Source organism: Ambystoma mexicanum, chromosome 6q (assembly GCF_040938575.1).
Source record: "Ambystoma mexicanum isolate Mex_15411 chromosome 6q, UKY_AmexF1_1, whole genome shotgun sequence".
Lineage (NCBI taxonomy): Eukaryota > Metazoa > Chordata > Amphibia > Caudata > Ambystomatidae > Ambystoma > Ambystoma mexicanum.
Window position 1 is genome coordinate 116255294 of NC_090937.1, and position 25937 is coordinate 116281230.

The window sequence follows — 25937 nt, forward strand, 5'->3', positions numbered from 1 at the left end:
CTTTGTTTCATCATTCTCCATTCTCTTTACCATCCACTTACTTTGCCCTCCCTGTCTTTTTCCTTCCCCCAGACTATGCTCTGGATATCCTGGCTGAGTTCACAATATAGCAAAACATATGAGGAGATGGCTGGAAGGTTTACAATGAATCTCAACCTCTGGCATTGCTCTGGGCAACCCTCCAGACCATTGTTCTTTGCCTGCCAAGCCAATACAAAAGGGAAAAGACCAAATGCAAATCAGGCATGGTCCCACCCCAAAAGGGGCAGTCCAGCTCGAACTGCTTGGTCACAGCCCTCCTGTACGAGACCACAAGCATCCCAGACATGTTTTGCATTTTACGCATAGAGCATGACTTGGGGGATGTCTACATGTTGTCTTATGGCCTATCCAATTGAAGGTGGATGCTCAACAAATAATGTCAATTCCTTGTTTGCCCAGCACATTTTCTATTACACAAAAGACTGGTGTGAACTTATGGCAAACCCCATTTTACACTGCGTCCAATGCCATATGGTGCCTAGTCTCACGGGTTCCATGTCATTTCGCCGACCTCCTTTTTTCCAACAGGTGTTTTGCAGTGGGAGTTTTGCCGGCAGGAAAATAGTGAATCACATCTTGTTCCAGCAAGATAATAGTGAATAAAAAATTGAGCCAGCAGGATAACAGTAAATCACATAGCTTTCCTGCAGGATACTAGCAAATTGTACAGCAAGTTGTATATCAAGCTAGCAGGATAATAGTAAATCACATATCTTTCCTGCAGGATAATAGCAAATTGTATAGCAAGTTGTATATCAAGCTAGCAGGATAATAGTAAATCACATAACTTTCCTGCAGGATAATAGCAAATTGTATAGCAAGTTGTATATCAAGCTAGCAGGATAATAGTAAATCACATATCTTTCCTGCAGGATAATAGCAAATTGTATAGCAAGTTGTATATCAAGCTAGCAGGATAATAGTAAATCACATATCGAATGTTTGCATGGAACTCTGTATTTCAAGTGGAGGGCATCCTACAGGCCTGGGAGATTCCAGTTGAAATGCATGTATCTCAGTATGTTGGAGAACTCCATCACCTATCAATAAAAGGCATACACCGTTCTAGCCAAAAAAGCACACTAACAATGGTTGACAATTGGCAAACTGTGCACTCAGAAGCAAGTGGCATCACCCACTAAGCTCTCACTAGTCACGGAGTCATCTTTCTCTGCCAAGGAAATGGGTCCTGAGTATTTATGTATTTATTTTTATTTGTTTGATTTGATTTATAAAGTGGCCACTAACCGAAGGTGCTGCACAGCCAAGTCATCAAAAATATAAAAACGAATTAGAGTAAACACATTTAAAAACAAACAGCAATACATACAAATCAAGAACCTATTAGAAAAAAAAACCAATGAACTACATTGCCAGGAAAAAGTAGTCTTAACAGACACGTTTTGCCAGATTTTCTAAAACTTAGCAGTGAAGGACGTAAAAGCATTGAACCGAGTGAGATCCTGGAGAGTCCCAGTTATAATTGTTTTGGCAACAGAATGAATACATTCGCCCGTTTATTCGCGAATGGATTCGCTAATGAAAAGAAAACTTTCTGTTTTTCTTCTGATGTGGAAGGAAGTTCAACAAAACGTAGCCCACAAGTTACCCATTAAAGCGTTTTGCATTGCCGAATAAAAAATACAGATGCGGAACATATCACCCAGCAGAACACCTTGACACTTAAGGCCTATTGGACAAACATATTTCCTCTCTGGAGCCCAATACGTAACGTGAACACACAACAAGAGAGAGGAGAAAAAGCCTGTCTGAATTGAACCTGAAAACCTAGGTACCTGATCCTGCAAATGACTCTCAATGTCCCTTGGAGTGGATGCCTTATGCTAGTAAGCGCTAGTGGGCCGCCTATCAAGGTGAAGGATAGAAAGAGAAATCTGACCCGCTCTAAACTTTAAATCATGATTTGTATGGAAATAAAACACTGAAATGCTAAAAATGTGTGTGCCTGGACTAGTATACTGTTAAAAATGTTTTATTTATTGTCCAGGCACCTTGGTTAAAAAAACTCTAGTCAAGGAGAACAATTTTATTACTCGCTAGAAATAAGAACTACTTCTTATGGATTTAATGCGCTTGATGATTTATTCTTAGGTGCCTCCCTCTGGAACGACCTTCCTGCCCCTCTCAAACTTGAGCCGGACCACCTGAAGTTCCGAAAGCTGCTCAGGGCCTTCCTTTGCTCCTCTGCCTTCTCTCTATCGCATCTTTGCTAAACTTCTTGTCTACGGCGCCGAATGGTTGTTTGGTACACTCTGAGGCTCATTGGTTACCAGGCTCCTCCATGACCAGTTTTCCTTGCACTGCCTCCTGGCCTACTGTGCACTTAAGGGCTGTAACCCCTAAAGCCCTCCTGCCTCCTTGCACTTGCCCAGAGCTGTGCTGCCCTGGCTGCACTTGCCCCGAGCCGCACTGCCCTGGCTGCACTTGCCCAGTTCCGCGCTGCCCTGGCTTCACTTTCCCAGAGCCGCGCTGCCCTGGCTGCACTTGCCCAGAGCCCCGCTGCCCTGGCTGCACTTGCCCAGAGATGCGCTGCCCTGGTTACACTTACTCAGAGCCGCGCTGCCCTGGCTGCACTTGCCCAGAGCCGCGCTGCCCTGGCTGCACTTGCCCAGAGCTGCACTGCCCTGGCTGCACTTGCCCAGAGATGCGCTGCCCTGGCTACACTTACTCAGAGCCGCGCTGCCCTGGCTGCACTTGCCCAGAGCCGCGATGCCCTGGCTGCACTTGCCCAGAGATGCACTCCCCTGGCTACACTTACTCAGAGCCACGCTCCCCTGGCTGCACTTGCCCAGAGCCGCGCTGCCCTGGCTGCACTTGCCCAGAGCCGCTGTGCCCTGGCTGCACTTGCCCAGAGCAGCACTGCCCTGGTTGCACTTACTCAGAGCCACGCTGCCCTGATCGCACTTCCCCCTACCTCTCCGCTGCACTTCTCCCTCTACTTCCCCCCTGCACTTCTCGTCGCACATGCACGATCCCAAAGGCCTAGAAGAGTCGTTTGTTGTCTCCCCCTGTCTCTCCTCCCTTGTGGCGCCTAAAAACACATGCATACAGGCCCGTCATAAATACCATTTCATAGGTTCCTTGGTTTTCAGGCTAAATTAAAACGTGTTTTGTCTGCTCTCTCTTTTTTTGTGTTCACATATCACACCCAGCACAGGGCAGGTGTTCTGCTAACCTCAATGTGCTGGGATCTAAACTGGAAAACCTCCGCTGCACAAAGCACACCAGTCTATCCCCTCCCAGCCCAAGTGGCGGTGCCGGCGGCTACGTGATTATACCCCGTGACGCATTGCCAAACGTCCCCTCGTGTTCCTACGTTCTACGTTCCTCAGGCGCCGAATCACCATAATTCTACGGCTGGGGTTAACATGTTTACGGTCAGCTCACTGACCATCTTGTGCCTCTTTTGGAGCTGCCCTAAAAGTCTTCCCACGTCCCGACCACAGACACCGGGAATGGGGTTTGTGAGCAGCGAGGTTGCACCGCATCTTAGAGGCTGCCGCTGGGTTATATATATAGACGCTCCCTCGTCTGCAGTGCAAAGCCCCTTTTGTGCATACACTCCTTATGTTCAATTACATGTTTGATGTGTGGGTTTCTCGGTGGGTGTTTCCTTTTAAAGCCAACCAATAAACATGTGAAGATGTTTTTTTCTTCAAACCACCTATTTAAGAGAGTGACTGGGCCTCCTTGGATCTGCTCCCGCCTCATTAGCTGCTCGTTAGTGTCCAATGATCACGGATCGTGGACGGGTGTTTCGCCCTGAAACTCTGATGTAAAACGCAGGGCTCTGAAATATCAAAAATGTCACGCTGCGCAAGTTGACAGGAGATTTTAATATGAGCTTCCAGTGTCACGTCTAGAACATTTCAATAGGAAACATATATATATTTGATACCAGCGAAGCTGTTCAAAGCACAGCTTCGCTTGTATAAAATATATATTTTTTCATCTAAATGTTAAAAATGTGACCCTGGATGCTCATATTAAAATCTCCTGCAAGTATGTGTATAGCATGACATTTTTGCTAAAAAAATGAAGACATTGGGATGAAATTTTTTTTCTAGCATGTTAGAAGTTGGGCCTGATTTACAAGGCGTTTTCCAATGGGATTTTACAATTGAAAAACAATTTATTTTGTAAATCAAGGTCTTTCGATGGACGTCATTTAGGGGTCAACAGGGGTCACAACTGTGACCCCTGATGTCCCCCTTGCTACCCATGTGGTCTCCCTTGCTACCCCTAAAAAAAAGGTACATATATATTTTCTTTTTCACATTTTTTTTACATTGAAGCTCCTGGGCTGTGGCCAGCAGCATGTGGCTCTTTGTTTCTAGAGTGCCTGGTTTTCTGATAGCTATAGCGATAAAATAGCTCAGTTGGTTGAGCGCTGGCTGCTGCAATCTGTGTGTGAAATGCAGGTTGCAGGTTCAACTCTGAGCAAGGTGAACTCAGTCTTTCATCATGCTGAGGTTGATAAATGAGGATCAACACAGGTTGGGTGATATTGTATGTATATTTGTTTTATATGAAGCACTTAAGCGCTATATAATAACACATCATTATCGTTTGGCCTTGGACATCTGCTTGCATTCACAGCGTTTTGGAAATATGAGCCTATAGGCACTGATATTAACGACACATATGGTGATCCAATCTTGTATGAAATGTATATCACTTTACAGTAATATCGTAACCATATTTGTCATAGTGTACTTAGAAACAATGCTATGTGATGCCACTTCCTGTTTTGTCGAGGGATGAAAGTTCGTGTTCCATCGCTTCCCATGATGTCACTTTGGGGTGGGGTCAAATTACATCACTTCCTGTGATGTCATCATAGGTCAAGGGTCTTGTGATGTCATTTCCACTACCCCTGACATTTGGATGGAATTACATCCCTGGGTTTCTCACTCCTCCCCATCATAAGTGCCTGCAGATCCCACCCTCTCCCTCAAAAGTGCAGACGCACAGTGGCACATATGGTCACGTTCACACACACATCCCCATGGACAGAGAAGCTGACTGTGTGGGTGTGGTGTGTGCTGTATGCAGTTAATCTGCTGTTGTGGCTCTGCTGTGCATTGCTGCTCTATTGATCATGCACTTCTCTCGGGTACCAGGAGCATCTTGCAAACTGGTCCGAAGGAGTGAAGACATAATACTTTCCAAAAATCTGCCATATTCGCTGTTCCACTAGAGGCAGCATTCCCATTTGCCACCTGCATACAATGGGGCAAAAAGTGTACTGGCCCATCCCCCACCCCGGTAAATAAAAACACAAAACCGGAATAACCGTGGCAGCATTTTGAACAGCTATATTCAGTTGCCGGCAGGTTCACAAATAACTCTATGTTGTTGTTTTCTTTCACTATACACCTGAGATTTTCCTCGATCCTGGAAGTTGAGCATTGGTTGTCAACGTCACACACATTGTTCTCCTGCCCCCCCTCCCTATAAGGTGCTCTGATGCTTTATCTTTCGTTGAATTTGCAGCCTTGGTCTTTGGCTACCTTTGGCAATTGATCCTCCTACACTGGAAGAAAAGAGATACTATGAGCCAAAGTCTTGATGTTAAGAGGAGATACGCCGCTGGAACCACCTCAATCGCCTCAACGTATCAAGCCAATCCCCTAGAGGGATTGGACGCTGCCAAGGAAAGAGGCTTTTAGTGTCCTCTTTTCATCCCTGATCAGCACCCACTAAGTGTACATCTTTCACATCACTTTGAGGCAGGCGATCCACCTGGCCGGTCTCAGATGATATCCCTGTCGGCTGCTGTTGGATGACAAACATTTTTGCTCCCTCACATCTGAAGGAATGCGTCCGCGTCTCTTTCAAATTGCTTGTAACGGTATCACAGAGGAGCTCAGCACAGGCCTACGAATATATAATACAATGTTCTGACACTGCTACTGTGAATAAGGTGCATCATTCATTTATTTCCTTCTGCACCAGCTGGCTGCGAATTTTAAATGTGCATTATCTACTCATTGCTGTCTTGAGTCTATTTGTTCAACTTGGCTTCTCTCGAAAGCGATGGCGAGGTGAGAGAGTATGCTTGGAAACAAAAGGCTCCTCTGCTTTCCCTCCCCAATGCTGCCTTCTTCCTGCGGAGCTACATACAAAGTAGTGGGGAGTGTCCTATATATTTCGGTGGAGTAGGACAAGTATCTAAACAGAAAAACAACGGTTCCACCGTAATAGAGGGGAAATTCTTAAAGAATCTCAAAAAATAGATTTGATATTTCAGTGTTTTAGTTAATTCACTGAGATTTTGATGTATGCCAAATCAAGATTCAAGAAGCCTACAAGAAAATATATTTGGATTTATTCAATGAGTTACAAAAAAGAGAAAAACTTATATCAACAGTATATGTGCAAATAGATACTCACAATGAAAAAGAGAAAACATGTTATGACATAATTCAACCAAATCACACTTAAGCCAGTGAATAATGTCCAAAAATGAATGAAGTTAGGGACAGAGAAAAGTGTGAAGAAAACATTTGTTAAAGAAAGAAAGGGAACTTTGAGAAAAAGAGAGTATAAGGACAGGAAAGAGTATATTCTTTCTTTGTCTAAACTCGTAATTTTTAAGGGTTGTTTGTCCTTCTTCGATCTGTATTCATAGTTCTCTTGGCAGCTCTTCCTGCGGAGCTTCAGGGAGGTAACCAATCGCCTGTCGTTTCATCGCCATAGACACAGACACGAGGAGGAAGGCTAATCTTTTGCAGCACTCCACAAACGTGATCTTCTCTGGGGGCGTTATTGATCAGTGCAGCCGTCAGTCACAGAGCGCGGGCCGCTGAAGGAAAAGTGGAAATGGAGGCAGGGCTGTTAGACCTGTTGCTTTCCTCCTGACGGATTTGTCAATAGTCGTGGCTTTGCGTGTCATGGTCGCCCGGAATGTTCTTGCATGCTGATGCAGATGACTCGCGTTGTCCTAGATGCTTGATTGTTTTCCAGTGGATTGGCATTTGGTGTTGCATTGATGAGGACAAGTGCAGTGCCCGGTGGCTAGAAAAGAGAATAGACATGACAGGGTAGCATAGGTTCACTAATGGAGAGTGGCAGCCTTCTCTTAAGCACCTGCAAACAATTCTCCTGATCCTGATATATCGCAGACTCTTCTTTTGGAATGAGGGTAGTGGGTTTATCAGGAGACTCAGGAGGCCACTGAAGCCAGAAATGTGTTAGAGAATTTCAATGTTTTCGATTGAAGATTGCAAGCAATACTCCAATTTCTTCGGTAAAAATATGAGGCGTGGTTAGGTAACTCAGAGAATGCCAGACAACATACACATGGCAAGTCTGCTGCACAAGACATGGCGTCGACTAGTAAGATATATCTAAGGGGCCAGAAGTAAGCCTGCAAGCACTCAGTGATGGACACATTGAAGTGCCTGAAGAAATAGAGCAAGAATAGCCAGACTGCCCCCTTCTCACTATTTTGGCCTGAATCTCCCATGATCCCTTACCATTGTCGAGTTGTAGGCTAAAACATCTGGTATCTGGTGGGCGACAGCTTGGCTATCACTTCTTGTGTAGCGTTTAGGGGAACACAAAGAATATTGTGGATGTTATCGCTCAGTGCAGGAGGTTCTTCTATATAGGATAACCAGGAATCAATTCAACCTGATTCTGGCAATGTCTTCGGCACGCTCCACAAATGTGTGGTGTGCGACCTCACGTTCAACCTCTGATGAAAGTGACTTTCCTTTCGTTCACTGGAACGTGGTCTTCATTTGATGCCGAACCATCGCAATAGGGATCAAGACTGTACAAATAATTTGATCACTTATGTCTTTAAACCTTTATGAATCAATGTTGAGCTTCAGCTTTGGGTCACTTGCAAGGTCTGGTCATACACTGGTAACATTTTGGAGCCATCCCTGTAGATCACATGTCGTTACCTGATTGGGTGCTAGGGTGGAAAGCAATGCACGTTTCTTTATGACATCATCACTCTTCAAAAATAAACATGAAGCTGTGCAGTATATTTGTGGTCAATGATCGAATGCTGATTCCAGAGCATGACTCATGTGCTGGCTACACGGTTCCATGTGCTCATAGATGTGTAACCAGGGGGACATTTTGTTTGGAAAACATTTCAGAAATTAAATGTATAGTCTAATCCTTAGGAACATATCCTAGAGAAACAGGGGTCTGCAACCTTCGAGCCTCCACATATTTTGAACTACAACTTCCATCTCCCCCACCTGTTTTGAACTACACCTTCCATCAAGCCTAGCCGGCATAGTCAATGGAAAGGCACCATGTAAGTCGTAGTCCAGAACATCTGAAGAGCCACAACTTGCAGACCCCTACCCTCGAGGAATGTATACAAATTATGTAAGAAACGTCACTTCTTGTGCAAACCTTCTGGGTAATAAATGCAGATGTCTTTGATGGATGTTCTGAGCTTCATTAAATTCTGTTCCTTTCTTTTTCAATTCACAGATGATGACTTCTTCCATGAGCTTCCCGAGACATTCCCTTCGGATCCCCCGGAGCCTCTGCCCCACTTCCTTATTGAGCCTGAAGAAGCGTACATGGTAAAGAACAAGCCGGTGAACCTGTACTGCAAAGCCACGCCCACCACTCAGATCTACTTCAAATGCAACAGTGAATGGGTCAACCAGAAGGACCACGTGGTGGACGAGAGGGTGGACGAAACCTCTGGTGAGTGAACTGGCCAAAATACAATTTTACCACAATCCTATAGGGTAGACCTGGTAGCATACGGCATGCAGCGTGTCAAAGTTCTGACGTGCGCGTGTAAAGTAGCGCACTGGGCTAATTGAAAGCAATGTTGTTTTTCAATCTCTTTTCGGCCACTTTAGGTCAAACTTACTGAACAAATCACTTCAGTCCAATACACTTTGCAGTAGATAGCTCTCTCTATCTTTCTCTCTCTCTTTTTTATGATTATTTTTTACAATTTTTTATTTACCATAATAAAGGTAAACGATTCAAGTCGCGGATCAAAGGATAATAGGCAATGTTGAAGGGTTCTTTAGAAACGTGGTCATGAAGCCTTGTCTGCTTCCCTGGAAGTATACAACAACTCACACACCGAATCAGTGTATTTTACCATACATGCAAGAAAAACAACATCTGCAAATATAGTTGCATTTTTAAATTAAAAGGTTAAGTTAATGGAAGTGCATGAACCAGAAATAGTGGCGCTAGTGCACCCAAAGCTAACCATCATGTTCCTGGTGGCCGATATCCCATGCCAAAGAGGGGTGAGCGTTCCATGATGTCCTATGTAATTCAGGACGAAAATATATGCCCTTAGCACTCACAGGGTTTATCGCTTCTATGTGAAAATGTCCCCAGGCAAATGTTGTCATGTGAAAATGTGGCCAGCAAAATGTTGTTTACAAAAATGTATGAAAACAAATGAGTGTGCCCTTGCTAGTGAACAATACTCAAGGAAATTGTTTAGTTGGACCGGTTCAGGTATTTAAGCCGGTCCACAGTTTAGTGAAAGGGTTGGTCTGCTAAGTTGCAGATCCAAGCAAGAGGTCAAAAAAATGTACAAATCGCTCACTGTGTTCAAGAATACAGAAATTGGAAAGCAATAATTTGTTTGCTAATACAAACAAACATATAGTGCATAGATTTTTAAAACAATGCGGAAGAATGCAACATACATATGCAAAAACAATAACAATTCATAATGACATCAAATAACAAAAGAAAAGTGTAGTATATACAACAGGGTGAACATAGAAAACTGTATGATTAGTATGCAGATGGATTTCAATAGTCTCATTATTGTATGACAGTATACATGCTAATATAAATGGGTGGGTATTCAGTGAATAAATCCAAAGGAATAATTAGAAACAGGAGGGGCTACAAAATCGCCCAAATTGCAGAAAGTGTCCTAATTCATAGGAAATGCCCTGTCTATGTTTCGTATTCCTTCTAATTGTGACAATAAATGTTCCAGGGTCATAGGGAAAACAAGATATCTTTCAGGCCAAATGTGGCCAGCAAAATGTTGTTTACAAAAATGTAGTCATTGAGTACAAGAAATGCAAAGTGTCAAAATGTAGCCATTAATATGGTCACCCAAAAAAAAATGTTTAAATACACACAAGTACAAGACTAGGGCCTCATTACAAGCTGGGCTGGATTCCAGTGGTAAATCTGCCGGAATACCGCCCAATGGAATTACCGCTACCACCACTTGGTCTGGCGGATTTACTGCCAGATTCCAAGTGGTGGTGGTAATCCCCATTCATTTGGGGGGATTTTGGTGGAATTACCGCAGCAGTATATGCGCCATTGGTATTTCTGGCAATTTAGCAGATTTTACGGTGAAATGAGGGAGGAATGACCTAATCACCCACCTCAGGGCCAAACTCGAAGTTTGGCAGAGCGGGCACACTGGCAGTAATTCTGTTGCCACCATTTTTTTCCTGCACCGCCATACTCCTAATGAGCCTGCCCTAAACCAGGCAATCACAAGCCTACAAAGCCCTCCTTAATCCCAACAATTACCCCAGCAGCACTGCATTTTGGTTACTTTTCAGCTGCAGTTCTTTTACTAGTTTTTGCTTGGCAACATTTTCGCTGTAGGAGTATTTTCACATTGACTTTTTCACTGACTACTTTTTTGCTGTCAATATTTTCAATGGATACAGGTTTTGTCATGTGCATTAGTTAATAGTATAATGGTGATGAAGGACAGCTCAGGGGCAACACGTTTGTCTTATAAGCAAGACAACGCAGCGCAACACAGCTTTGAATCCTGACCTTGTGCTTAGAAACAACTTGCTTGTATTAAGCGCGTTATAAAAAACAATTGTAACAGTAATTCATTAATAATAAATAATAATGTCATACTCAGACCAGTAGCTTTTGATGTTATTATCATTTGGGTATTTTCTGCGTGCAGACCTAGCTTCGGGACGCAACAGGGCCCTTTTCAATCATAAGGGGGACACCATGGTGAGGGAAGTAGATATATTATAATTGGAGCTGCATGTCTTGCTGGAGGCACCCCCCCTGCAAAGTGAACCTCCCCTTATTCCTGTATGGAATCCATGAGATAGTTTGATGTATGGTTATTGACCGCTAAAAGATGCGACTGTAAAGGCTTGCAAGCCAGGCTCCATCCGGCCTATAGGGCAATATTGCAATGCCTTAAGGGCTGGCCCAACAGTATAACTCGGGGCAGCTTTTTAGGCCAAAGTGGATCAGTTTGATGAGTTACTGCACTGTGCAGCTGGTAATTTAAACTAATACTAGTGACAGAATGTACAAACAAACCACCCCCTTTGGGTAGTATTCAGATTGCCCTCAAAATGAAACATTGTGCTCTTTGGGATTGAGGGCCCCTTCTTCATTGGCGCCGGGCCGATTTCATCCGCCAGTTCTACCCGCTCTCAGTAGTGGTAGGGTGAAAAGGTCATAACTTAGAAACTATACAGAATCAGAGTATATGATGGACAAAATAGTGTTTTCTTTTGCAATAGCAGCCGGAAGGAACTTGTGAAAAGGGGTAATACGGCAGCAGCAGTTGAAAACATTAGAGGATAGGAAACTAAACTGATGAAGCAATGCTTTTGTTCCGAATTTACAATGAAAAGTTCAAGTATCTGGTGTCCTAAACCTGGCTAAAGAATGTGGGAAGCCTGTGAGAAGAGCAGAAGCAGCCTGCAAGGAGATGAGCCTCTATCAGAAAGCGTGGTCATGATAAACAGGCCCTGTTCCACAAAGACAAGGAGCCTAGAGGCCAGCTACCAGAGACATCGCTACAGGGGCTCTGGGGGGTGGGGGGATATAGCCCTGGGTCTTTTGGTAGTAGCCCCAGATAGAGGCTCAAGGGATACAACCAAAAGGCTAGCTAGCTCTGAGTCTCGACAGCCCCGACATTAGCATGGTCCCGGATCTTTTCAAGACCTAGCCACACCCCTGCCAGCTACTAAATGGAGGCTTTAGTGATAAAGGCTTATTGTGTATTTATAAAGCGTCTATACATCAAATGGTGTTTCAAGGCGCCACAAGACAAAGAAAATGGGTGGGGGGTGGGGCAGGGAAGAAAAAAACAATAACAGTTCTCCTAAGTCTTGTGTCTTTCGGATCGTACAAGTGAAGTAACAAGAAGTACTGGGAGGGGGGAGTGGAGAGTGGGGAGTGCCGGTAGGGGCGGAAGGGATCATGCTAGGGTGGGAGGTTAGTGCGTTGCAGAATGGTGGTATACAAGTGCAGGGGGTAGGGGGAGGGGAAGAGGAGGGCCCCTGAGACTAGGCAAAGTCTAAAGGGAGGCCATGTGGGCAAGTGCCCAGGGATGCACAGAGTTCAGGGAGTGAGGACCACACGCTAAGTGCCAGGACGAGAGTGGACCAGGCTCACTAGCGATGCACACCCCGCCAGGCTAGTCAGGGGAAGAGGGGCCTGGGAGGCAAAGTGCAGGTTAGGGGGTGTTAGGTCAAGGAGACCAGGTTGCTGGGGTAGACTGGACGAGAAGGGCCTGGTGCCCTGTAGCACTCAGAAGGGACCAGACAAACAGGCAATGTTGCAGAAAGGGGCACTAGCAGGGGAGGTGGAGAGGGAAGGAAGAAGAGAAAAGAAAGGTCTTGAGAAGCTTCTGGAACTTAGGAAAATCTGGCTCACGCCTGAGAGGAGCAGGGAGGCCATTCCAGATGGAGGCTCCTGCCGAAGAGAGTGATCTACCACCCATTCTCTGCTTGGAAAAGTGTCTGATCTGCAGAGAGTTGGAGCTAGAAGCCTGAAGGGCTCTAGCAGGGAGGCATTTAGGGAGAGAGAGTTGGATATGGTGGGGTCCCAGGCCCCAGAAAGCCTTATGGATGATGAAGAGGATCTTGAAATTGATCCTTGCAGCCACTGGGAGACAGTGGAGAGATTTTAGGGCTGGAGAGGTGTGGTCCCTGGGCTTGATGCCAAGGATAAGTCTTGCAGTCCTGTTCTGGATTAGTTGAAGAGGGCAAAGGAAGAATGAAGGTAGATTGATGAAGAGGCTGTTGCAGTAGCCCAGCTTAGACAGGACCAGAGCTCTGGAGACATTGAGTTTCTGGGGGAAGGTGAGGAAAGACAGAATGCCTCTGTGGCGGTGGAGATGAAAGTGGGCCTTCTTGACAAAGTCTGATGTGAGGAGAGAGAGGAGTTGAAGATGACGCCAAGGTTTTTATCTTCACAAGAGGGTGAGAGGAGGGGACCCATGGAGGGCAGCCAGAGAATTGGAAGGAAGGCAAAAGCAGGGGTCCCAATGAGATGGATCACAGTCTTACTGGTATTAAGGCAGAGATCGGTAGCACCGCACTATGCCTGAAAAGCAGTCAGAAAGTCAGAAATGACAGAGGAGGAAGTGGAGGGAAGCTTGAAGGAGAGCTGCATGTCATCTGCATTGAGGAGAGAAGATGGAGGTCAGGGGGGCTATAGGGGCAAGGTAGATGTTGAAGACCCATGGCAAGAGGATAGAGCCCTGAGGCACACCACATGTGGCGAGTGTGGTGGAGGAGAGGAAAAGGCCTGTTGAACCTGAGAAGGTCAGTTAGATAGGAAGGAGGTCAATCCGTCCAGTGCCAGGTCCATGTTGCCAAGGGTATGACAGAGCCGATTTATCAGGGTTATTTGATTGACTGTATAAAAGGCAGAGGAATGATCGAGAAGGAGGGGAGTTGGAATCAAGTTTCAGAGCAAGTCTTTACTGGCATTTGGGAGAGCAGTTTCCATGCCCCCTTATGGGGTTCGGCACGACTATGTTACCATCCATAAATTGGGAGAAGGCATGAATCTGCGTTTAAGCACTGTAATAATAATGTGGTATTATTACCCACTTGTGGTGCTGAATGTATCAACCAGAGAAGGATGGAGGGTTGAATCAGACCCACCATGGTTTCAAACCTGTATCATTATCCAGTTCCTAAGGCAAGCACATACCCAACAAGTTATGGCACAAGACATTCTGCTTCATTCAAAGAGTGGAATGGGAGATGGTATAGGGAACACAAGTTAAGAGAATACTTATCCACAAAAAGGGTATTATTGAAGTCAAGGAAAAAAACAGCATACCAATAAAAAAAAAAAAGGCCCAGGATAGACAGAATGACGCAGCAATCATGGAAAGGGGAGGAGCCAATCGCATTCATGCAAGGAAATAAGCCAATTTGATGGGTCCAGTAATTATTCAGAGTACTCCATTCCGAGGTTTCTGTGCATCTTTATTTTCTATATATTCTTATATAAATTCTTCTCAGCCGGAGAAGCAGAAAGCCTGCACCCGTCATCCTGCCTCGAATGACAAAGTAAGTATGGTGTGGATGGGGCGGAGGGTGGGGGGCAGCAATCACTGCACACCCAACAAACTGCCCCACCTCTCTTAGTACTCTTATCTCCCTTACCACCCATACGCCTACAATCAAACGCATGCACCCACAATCATATGACAACCAGAATTCTCATATAGACTCTATTTGTAGCTTCCCACATCTAGGTGATTTGCATTGTCAATCAATTTCTCTCACCATACTTACGTCTGTTGCTTAGCCTTTTCTCACATCTAGGTGAACTGTATTGCCCAGACCACTCTCACATCTAGGTGAATTGTATTGAGAATTGCATTGCTTATACCAGTCTCAAATCTAGGTGAAATGTATGGTGAATTGTATTGCTTAGACCCCTCTCACATCTAGGCCAACTGCATTGCTCAGACCGATCTCACATCTAGGTGAACTGTATTGCGAACTGTATTGCCCAAACCACTCACACATCTAGGTGAACTATTGTCAATTCTATTGCTTAGACCACTCTCACACCTAGGTGGACTGCATTGTCAGATAACACATCGAGTAGAGTGCTCGCTTTGACATCTGTGCAGAGTCTGCCGACGCAGGTTCAAATCCCGGTAGGGCCAAACTCAGCCTTTCATCCTTCCGAGGTCGCTAAATGAGCACCATACACCGTGGGTAATAAGCAGTGCTCAGACGCCTGAGGGTTTGTAGTGCAATATAAAATACAAAAAACAAACAAAAACAAAATTGTGAATTGTATTACTTAGACCAGTCTCACATCTAGGTGAACTGTATTGCAAATTGTATTGCCCAGACCTCTCTCACATCTAGGTGAACTATTGTGAATTGTATTGCTTAGACAACTCTCACACCTAGGTGAATTGTATTGCTTAGAACAGTCTCACATTTAGGTGAACTGTATGTATTGAACAGGACTGCGAGACTTGTCGTTGACCTCAAGCCCAGAGATCGCATCTCTCCAGCACTTAAATCTCTGCACTGGCTCCCAGTGGATGCGAGGATTAAGTTCAAAACCCTCTGCATTGTCCACAAGGTCTTCTGGGGCCTGGGGCCACAATACCTTCAACTCTCTCTCCCTAAATATCTTCCTTCTCGAGCTCTTCGCTCATCCGCCTCCAACTCCCTCAGGGTCAGTCGCTTCTCCAAGCAACAAGTTGGTGGTAGATCTCTTTCTTCGGCTGGTGCCTCCCTCTGGAACAGCCTCCCTTCCTCCCTTAAACTTGAGGAGAACCATCTCCGGTTCCGGAAGAAGCTCAAAACCTTTCTCTTTGCTTCTGCTTTTTCTCCTCCTCTCCTCTGCTGACCTCCTGGCTGTAACCTGAACCTGTGCTGGCTACCTGGACACCCTCTGATCTCGGGCCCAGGTCCCTCCCCCGCCAGTGTCACACACCTGCACTGCCCACCTAACAAACCCACACCTGGGACTGTTTCTGTATCCCTACAGTCCTCCCTACCAGCCTGACACCTGATGTCTGCACTTACCCATGTACTTGCCACATGCTGGCCATTACTTACCTATTGTTATTTATTGCCATGTACTGCACTGTCCCTGCCCCCTTCCCATGCACTTGTGCGATCTGAATGTCACCTGGCCTAGTAGGATCGTTGTCTCCCCTCCCTTTGTTCCCTTCCCTTTCCTCGTCGTGCCTTGAAACACTTGTGTATAGGCACGTTATAAATGCCATATCATATCATATCGTTGCTTAGACCACTTCAACATTTCGGGGAACTGCATTTCAAATTATTTTGCTTAGACCACTCTCACATCTAGGGGAACTGCATTGCTAATTGTATTGTTTAGAACACTCTCACTGCGTTGCTTAGACTATCACATATAGGTGGACTGCATTGCTCAGACCACTCTCACATCTAGATGAACTGTACTGCAAATTGTATTGCTTAGACCAGTCTCACATCTAGATGAACTGTACTGCGAATTGTATTGCTTAGACCAGTCTCACATCTAGGTGAACTGTACTGCGAATTGTATTGCTTAGACCAGTCTCACATCTAGTGGACTCTATTGCAAATTGTATTGCTGAGACCAGTCTCCAGTCTCACATCTAGGTGAACTCTTTTGCAAATTGTATTGCTTAGACCACTCTCACATCTAGGGGAACTGAGTTTCTTAGACTACGCTCACATCTAGGTAAACAGTGTTGCTTAGACTACTCTCACATTTAGGTCAGCTGTATTGTGAATTGTATTGCTTAGACCACTCTCACATCCAGGTGAACTGTGTTGCTTAGACCACCCTCACATCTAGGTGGTCTGTGTTGCTTGGACTACTCTCACATTTAGGCAAATTGCATTGCTTGGCCATCTGGCTTATGCTCTTTTCCCTTTCAATTCAGTTTTCAATTCTGCTATTCGTCTTCACTTGCAGCTTTTGTCCTGTTCCTGTACCTCCTCTTGCTTATCCTCTTTTGGATGACTCCCCTTTTCTGCCTGTCTACAGTTTAATCCTCTGTATCGTTTATCCCCCTCATATCTGTCCTCTCTTGTCTTGTACTCTGATCCTCGTGCTTTATGTTCAGCCTTTTTTGTAGGCCTTTTCTCTTCTTGCTTGCAAAATCTGGAATGCTCTTCCTTTCTATTCTTCTGCCTCCCCATCCTACATCTGTTTGATGTTTCTTTTATAACATCTCTTGCTCTAAATCTTCAGACCGCTACTTCATGTTGTTTGCATTCATTCATGGAGTTTGTACTGTTGTGCGGCTTATGAACTATGCTTAGGCATAAGGGCTTCATAAATTCAAATAAATAACTAAATATATCCTTCCTCGTGGTCTTAAATGCGGCTATTGCTATGTCCTCGGCTCCCTCCCGATGTACCAGGTCACATGGGTACACCTGCAGTGCAAAACAGAGCATTTAATGCCCAATTTGTTATGTATGACATTTCACCTTTGACTTTCTTTTGGTCTAGTTCTTTCGTGGGATTGTGACTTCTCTTGTTTTCTGAGTTATCCCAATAGGCAGTACTTTCTGGGCAGCTCATAAGCTCTAGCCAAGTGTTCTTTGAATAGTCCTCTGATTGTGAACCTTTCGAAGACAATGATGTTTCTAATCCCTCCCTTTTCTCAGTCCCTTCAGACCTCCTGCTCATAAGTGACACTTTCAGTGAACCATGGTTACCCCTTACATGCTTGCAACAAAAAGATGGTCAACTTGATTCATTCATATGATGTCTCTGTCACACAGACCTCCCCGTTAGTGAGTCCCTTGCATCTTGTGTGTCGGTGTCATGCCAGTGTAAGCAACCTTAATGAAAATCTGCCAAGTTGCACACAAGCTTCTAGTGGTTGCATCCAACTTGGGCAAGTCGGGACTTTCCCTCAACGCTCTTGGACCATGTCAAGCCTGAAATAACCACTCACCTTGCACATTATTCCCCTTTTCACAGATACTTGCTCCCCGTGCTATTGGAATGCTGGTACTGTGTGCCCTGGAAATGCCAATTCGATAACCCCTTTGACTTCAGTGGACATTATGAAATGAAATTAAATGATATTGAAATGAAATAATATTTTATTTATATTGCGCTCGTACACAAGTGTTTCCTTTCTCTGCTTCCCCATCCAAAGGGCAAAGCAAAAAATAACATTCCGCATATAGTGAGCAGTCTTGAAATATAGCTTGAAATCTTATTTTAAGGTTCAAAGCACCGTATGAGGATATTTGCAATATAAACTTGGTGGATGCATGAGTAGATATGCAATGGGCAAGCCCTTATTGTATCAGTATGTCAGTGTCCTTCCCAGGTTGCAACTTACAGTATACACAAGCATCAGTCTTACATGAAGGGATGCCAAGGTCTATCTGGTTGGATGAGCACCTCTTTTCTCGCATTGACCAACATGCCATTGGCATCGGAAGCCATTCGTGCCCAATTGGTTTCCTATAAAGACTTCTCATTGTTTATGCCTCGTTGTTCTTGTTATGAAGTTGTCTCACTGTATGTAAATAGCTATAGCCATGCTTGCTATTCATAGAGAGCAGGGTGTTCATTGTGTATGATGTAATATAGTTCTCTGTGGAATGTCACAGTGTAATATAGTTCTGAGCAGGGTGTCATAGCCTGCCTGTGGCCAGAGAATGTTTACTCTTAATGTTGCTTCTATTACTGTTTGCACTAGCCAGCCAGGTGTAAGGTTGAGCTGGGGGTCTGTACTTCATGACCTGTAATAAAGGTTATTTTATCTAACTGGAAACTGCGTGGGACTATTCTTCATTTCTACTTTGGGCTCGAGCTGAGAACCCACCACCCTCTGAGGGGCAAAATCTAATCATAACCAACACTAAATCGCTGTAAACACTACATTCTACTGCCGCTGCAAGCACTCAGTGGGGAGTCAGTGGCTTAACTTCAACCGTGGGTTTAATAACAGACAGCCTCCAGTCTCCTGTGTCGGGGGACTACAGATGAAAGGGGCTCTGTAAGACAAAATGAATATTAGTATTATTAAAATCTTGAATTTGCCGCACGTCACAACTGCTCAAGTAAGTATGCCTCGCAGCTATGCAGAGAGCGGGCTTGCCACGTCTCTCTGCAAGACTGGCAATCAATGCGGCTTCATCCACATCAAACAGGGGATTTATTCTAGTCTGAGGATGGCAAAAGAATCACTGAACATCTTGCAAGTTGGGTAGCTCTCTCTGGGGCTTTGTACCTCCGCGTGGTCTAATTACTGGAAAAAACGCGCACCTGACATCTCTGAAAACGTAATTCTCATGTGAGAAGGGTTTTGTTGGTTTCAGCTTGTTTATTTGCACACAGAGTTTAATATCACACGGCTTCTGGCTCAGCAAATCACTCGGGTGCCTGAATTATCAGCAGAACTTCCAGTCGGAGTCTGGAAAACCTCAACCAGGAAAAAGAGATGCTATCTGTAGCGCTTGAGTGATTGCTTCAGTATAAAACTTGCCTACTTCCGAAGAGGTGACATGGTATTGTTCCTGTATTTGTTGGTACAAAACAGGGGTACTGCATGTAAAGAATACTGTAGCAATGCTATCCCACTAGGTGCTATGAATTATACAGGAAGCCAGAGGTTTGAATACCACGTCTGCCACCAATTTGTATTTTATGTCTCTTTATATTAGGTGGAGGTCAGTTAAGGGCAAGGTTAGTTCCAAATCAAGCTTATGGCTTACCGGGATTCAGCTGGTAACCAACCAAAAGCCATTCGGCCCTCAGGAAACTGATGTTCACCTTTCTGCATGTTTTGATATCAAGCATGCCCTCATGTATAACCTTCAACTCCAATACCTTTTATAATTCTATCAGATGGATCAACCCATGCCATAAGAAGATTGCATTGTGCTTGTGGTAGCTAAGAAGTGTATGTGCTGGGGAAGTGAGTAGCTGCTTTTTGCAGCGGAATACCTTGCATAATGAAAGCTTTATAGATTTGTCAGCCCCCTTTTTTCTCACTCTAACCATCATGAGGAGTTTTTGCAGTGCTGTTTGTGTTTCATGGAGGACCAAGAATTTGAAAACAATGCTGTTCCAGATCAGCTGGAGAAGAATGCTCTGAAAATGTATTCTTTATTTGGAAAAATACACTTTGTTCACTGAGAGGGCACATTGTGCCCCTGGCTAGAGCTCCACTGTTGTGCTGCTAAACTTCAGCCCTTCAAAGTCCTCCTTAATTCCAACAACATTGTACGTCTCTACAGATTACTAACAGTCCTCACCATAGTGCTCCATTAAGGATACTCATATGAATTGCATGGCGTATGCAGACGTCATAACCGTCCTTTCTGCAGAGAGGGCCTTATTGGAAGATTGTGCCCTGGCTTAGCCAGACTCTATCAGAAGTCATCACAGCATCTACAATCTGATTTGGTTGAAGGAAATTATCAAGGTCACTCTCTATTTATCACTATGGGAAAAGTCCCATCCACAAATGTCCATGGCACACCTTATATCACAAGGCTCATGAAAAGAGAGTCATGTTGGTCAATAAGCGGGACATGGTCTAATTTCTCATCGAAATATACCAGGCATGGGTGATCAATAGGAACAAAGAGGGAAAAATAGATTTAAAACTTGCAATTCTTGTGCTAAAAATGAGGACAGCCCCTTCCACAGAGCAAAAACTGGGAGTATGTGATGTTTGAAGCTTGAATACGGAAAAGGATTTCATTGTGAACCAGTCCATTCTTTGGCAGGTGGATTCAGTTCACTGTTGTCCTAGGAATCCTTTACATGGAATGCAGATTTCACTCTAGACCACCATCTCTTTTCAACAGCTAATAATAAATTAGTACTTGCAGACCTACTTGTAACATGACTGTATTGGCTTATGGGGACTATGAAGATTTGCGATTCTGGGGTTCAGTTCTGGTCTTTTGGTGCCTTGTCAGCAATCAGCTGGTCAGCATGAAAAGAGGCAGGCTGGTAGTAAAATGCTGTTGGCAGCTTGCTTCCTCTTTCAAGTATGTGGCACGTCAACATGATTAGGGCCAACCTTTGGCTTAGTGATGGGTTATAATTGCCTCCATTATACCACAAAACAAAGTGACAGGATTGGGGGACAACCTGCCATAGTATTCCACAGTTCTCTAGCAGAATCCCTACCTTTATACACATAAAATGGTTTGCTAATCAGGAGGTCGTTTTATCTCACTCTCCGACTGGCTGAAATCCAGCCAATCAGCACACAGGGGGACAATATTCAGCCTCATTGTTGGCTGAAATATTCATGCACCTCAGGGACTTGTCGCATTAATGGCCTGATTCTGCGATGGTGGATTTTGCGGGGAAACTTATTCACTAAGAAGTGGGAGAAAGTGAAAGAGGCGAAAGCACCCCCTTTTGCTTCGACTTTGAAGTTTTTGGGACTGGCAATGCCAAACATAGGTTACAAGAGCCAGAAGATTATTATGGAAGGCAGCATTGGCTCCTGGCTAATGTTTGGATATGTTTGTATTATGTTGATTCATGTAAAGTGGATAACATCTAAGTCGGCGGCCATGTTTGCTGCACGTTGTAGTTCTCAAAGTAAGGTGGACTGTCTTCCACTCTGAAATGTGTATCCTTTTTGCAAATCTGGCCCATCTGCTGCAGTTTGCTGCTCACCTTTTCCCTTTAAGCCATGTTTGAACTGTATGATAGGCAGCCATTTTGATATGGCGTATTTTGAGGTGTCTTGCTCCCAGTCTGGTGCCCATTCCTACTTAGGAAATAACAGAGATGTGTCTTATTCACAGAAGCAGATTACAAATCCCACTCAAGGTTTCAGGCATCTAAAATTGGCTACCATTGTTCAAATGTATCAGGATCCGCGACCTCGCCAACGCGTTATGATTATATTATGTGTGTTATGTTGTTTGTGATTTATAAAGAAGAAACCTGTGTCTAATGCGGACAGCTTGGTGCTGGTATTCCGGTTGAACAATGTGGTGCAATAACAGCCTTTTATTACATGGTGCAGGTGAGGATGTTCCTACAATTTACTGAGACACTATGGTTCTTAGTGCATATACCAAGGTAGTCTATGACGCAACACCCCAATAGGAAAAAGAGCACACACCAGAGAGGTGCAATGTGTACTGACGTGGGTCCCTCTAACAGAGCACCTCCCTAAAAACGAGAGGCCAATGTCGGGGTGTATTGGCAGAATCTAGGTGCAATGAAAGAAGATGGAAGGAGCGACTTATGCATTGTAAATAGAATTCCCTTCCTCACTGGCAACAGATGTGAGACATAAAGGGAACCAGACCTGGAGGGAGATCAAGGTGATAGTGTGGCCGTGACAGACTGCGCCCTCTGTCGTTTATCAAGGGCTTAACATGGGAAATCTCTTGTGGGAACTGTGATAAATGGTCGTAATTATATGTCCCTGCCTTGACCGTCTCATGAACCCCCTTCCTCCCTCACCCATGCCAGCCTCTCAGTAAAGGTCCCGCTTAGGACCTTTATCATTTTGAGAGGCATGATCAGTGCCAACAGCACCGTGTGGGAACCAAGACGGTGCCGCCAAGGTGGCACACATTCTTCTTTTGCACATAGGAGCTTTGGAATAAAATGTTTTAAACGTTATTTAATCGTGTGGCCTCAGCTTATCGAGAATGTTCTGTGGCATAGTCCGTAGATGGAAAGCTCAACGTTTTGTTACTGTGCATTACGACAATTAACCCCTTAACTGCTGGGCTATTATGCACGTCTATGCAAATAGGACGAACAGACTCGTCCTCAGCACTTAAGTAAAAAAAGATGTCCCTTGGATTACCACAGACTCCTTGAGGTACAGTGTTCCCATAAATGCCAACTTTCCCCCCCTACGGGGGCTGCAACCGGCTGCTCTCTGTGTTAGACTACAGATCCCATAAACCCTCACCAGCATGTGTTGAAGTCCAAAATATCTTAAGCGCCAAAAGTTGCAGATCCCTGCCTTATGCTGTGACAAGTCATTTCATTCTGTGCCTCGTGTCATTCTTCCGTCGTGTGCCGTCTTCTGCTTATTTCGTCAACTCTGCGGGATTTTGGGTAAATCTGGGTTGCATTTGAGGACACTGTGATATTTAGTGCATTATCCTGTGGTAGGGTGACCAGACATCCGGGTTTTCCCGGGACAGTCTGGGGAAATCACCCACCGTCCCGGGGTCCCGGGAGTTTTTTCATTTTTGAAATCCCGTCCGGGGTTTGCATGTTTGGGGGGCATACGGTAATAAAAAAGATAATTATACTACACAACACTTTCACGCTGGCTCGAACCCCCAACCTCTCAGGTACAAGTCAGAACACTTACTGACTGTGCCACGGAGACTGGCTTGCAGATGCTTGTCCAGCAGGCGATGTAATATCAAGTAGAGCTGACGCTCGGCTTGAATTAACATGCCATGATTCACAGACAAAACTGCACAAATGAGATTATAAACAGTTTATAGAAAGGAGAAGTGCTGGAAATATGGGTGGGGGGGTGGTTGTGGGGGCGTGTTGGGGGAGGGGTGGTAATTGGTCGGCTGCAATGGGGTAGTCCCTCTTTTATGTTGTTGGCCGTCCCGGTTTTTTGTTTTGAAAATCTGGTCACCCTATCCTGTGGGCACGCTCAAGGAGTGTTTCGGGAGGGTAGTTCAGGGGCAGCACACTCGCCTTGGAAGCAAGACGACACAGAGTACCACAGGTTCGATCCCCGAGTCAGCGCTTAAAAACCTCTGGCGATTAAGCGCGTTATAAATAACATATCATGTCATATCACATTGCACGCTCTCTGACAGCTGAACATGTTTCCTAAATGATTCTGCCATCTTTGCGTACATCTCGTGTGTGCAGTGTTGCAAAGTCCTTTTCCAATCGGTGACATGTTGGTTGGTACAAAAGTTAAGGCTCCCTCCAAATCGCTCTTTTTAGTGCTTAGCAATGAGGATGGGATGACATGCACTGCTCTGGCCTAGCCTCAGATCCATCGCCAGCCAGAATGTGCCAGGCTACCCGCAGGGCACGGCGGCATAGCTTGGCTTATTGGAGCCACCGGGCTGCGCTCCATGGCACATAACACTCCCCCGCACCCCAGACTGCCATCATCTCTCAAGTCTCGCAGCAAGATCCAATCTGAATGCTCGAAGCCCAACTGGGGGATGTACTGGAGCAAAAACTGGTTGCGAAGGCTGCAGAATCATGCCCCGGGGGCGCTTAACTAATAGGAATTTCTAACCCTGGGAGCCGTGCAGGAGAATTCACATTATTGCCAGTGGTTTACAGCAGAACAGCCTGTGCTGCCGCACTTTCCAATAGGTAAAGCTGTTAGATTTGTTTTATGGCTGTTCTATTGCGAAAGGGAATAGGCAGCAGTCAAGAGAACACAGGACGGAGGCGGGGCAGAAGCAAATTATATTCATTGGCAAGACGGGCCCCTTCTGCGAGAGACGCAGTTTCCTCCGCCTCGCGAGAGTTCCCGAACTCCTGCCGGTATCAGGTAGTATTATCCCCACCAAAAATATTGCCGTATATATGATCGTCGGGAACGGCCATAGGTGATATTTTTTGTGGGGATAATATTAAGGTTTTTTGGGAGCGGGGTTTGCGCTCCTTTTAAAATAATAGGGAGATTGCATGGGTGTCCCGCGCACGTTCCATGCCTTAATATCGCCGCTAAAATATGGCAATATTTTTTGTATGGCGATATTTTTGCGGGGATATTGATCCATGGAATCCTCCCGCCAATGGGAGCACCATGCCGTCCCACTACTGCATAGGGTGCCTAAGCAGGTGCTTTAGGATCACTATCCAGAAGCATACTGGCACAGAGGAATTGGATATGTCTGGCCTGCATCATCAACACCTCAGGATTCCCACCTGCCGCCCCCTGTCCTCCCACTCACCTCCTCCACTCCCCTTCTCTTAAGAACCATGGGTCAAGAGGCCTTCAGAATGGCAGAAGCTGGGCTATATCATACCATGTGACCTTGCATTACAACTATATTTCCCCTTGGGAATGTGCTTGTGGCTCTTTTCTTGGACAGTAACACAGTTTAGCTGCTATCCATCCACCCAGAGGCTTGCAGGCCACACTTTTAAATATTGGCAGGTTTGAATCAGCATTTCATCCTCAGAGGAGGATGAAATGAGTACCGTTTAGTCGGATAGCAATAGCACCTTTTATTTGGAGTTCTTTGGAGAAATCACTTTGTGTTATTATAGTCAAAGCCTTTGATAATGAGCTGCACGTGCGTTGGTGGTGTATGTATCTTTTGGAAGGCATTTTAGTGGATTGTTTTTCCCAATTCTAATTTTGCATCCACCACTACTTCTGTGAAGCACTGGTTCTGTACATGAGGCTTCATCTTGCACTGCCTTGCGTCGCCCTCTATCCTAAATCCCCCAATTTCCCTTTAATGCAGACAATTATATTGGACAAAATAGGTTGTTACGAATGAAATATGGAAACAAATACCCGCTGCAATCCCAAAAGGAATATTAATATTAATAATGAGGAACACTTTCTGGGATGAAAATGTGTGAAAGTGATGTCGCATAGCAAGGCGGTACAGGGATAGGATATAATAAAATGACTGCACTTAGAAGCATCTAATGGCACGGGCAGAAAACTAAAGAGAGTCGGGATACATAGGGTTAAGCTGCAGTGGTCTTCAAACTGTGGGGCTGGCCCTGCTTGGGGGGGGTGTCCTAGAGGGATGGGGAAGTGGCTCACAAAAAGGCAGTACTGTGACTGCTTTTAGTAGGAAAGATAAGCAATAATGGGATTTGGAGGGAGGGGGCTGGCGACAATAGTTTTACTCAAGGGGGGTCAGCATAAAAAGTGTTGGGTATCACAGGGTTAGAAGCAGGGGGGTAGAGGCTACGGCGGTGGAGGCAGACTCTGCCTGGGTCGCCGAGTTTCTAAAAATGATCCGACCACAAAATGTTCTTTGAAGAGCTGTGTCGTGAGCCCTTTCCAGAAATCCAGTTGAGAGAGGGGGTCAGTCTGAAGCCAGGCTGAATGTGTTCCATCTGCTGAGTGTGTGTGTAACCGGGATCAGCTTGCACCCTGATCTTTCCTTTCTCAGTTCATAATTCCAAAAATCCTGTTTAGCAAAAGATTTTCAAGTGTGATTTGAAAAGATTTTCAG

At 45.0% G+C, this 25937-nt stretch overlaps 1 protein-coding gene across 3 annotated transcripts in view; it reads left to right on the plus strand.

Moving 5' to 3' along the window:
- The window catches only part of UNC5C (unc-5 netrin receptor C), a 498641-nt gene that overhangs the window by 282994 nt on the left and 189710 nt on the right, over nucleotides 1–25937 (plus strand). For all 3 annotated transcript variants that reach the window (XM_069630547.1, XM_069630549.1, XM_069630548.1), the window contains exon 2: nucleotides 8527–8748. In XM_069630547.1, coding sequence (XP_069486648.1) covers nucleotides 8527–8748 — 222 coding nt within the window. The remainder of the gene's footprint in view (nucleotides 1–8526; nucleotides 8749–25937) is intronic.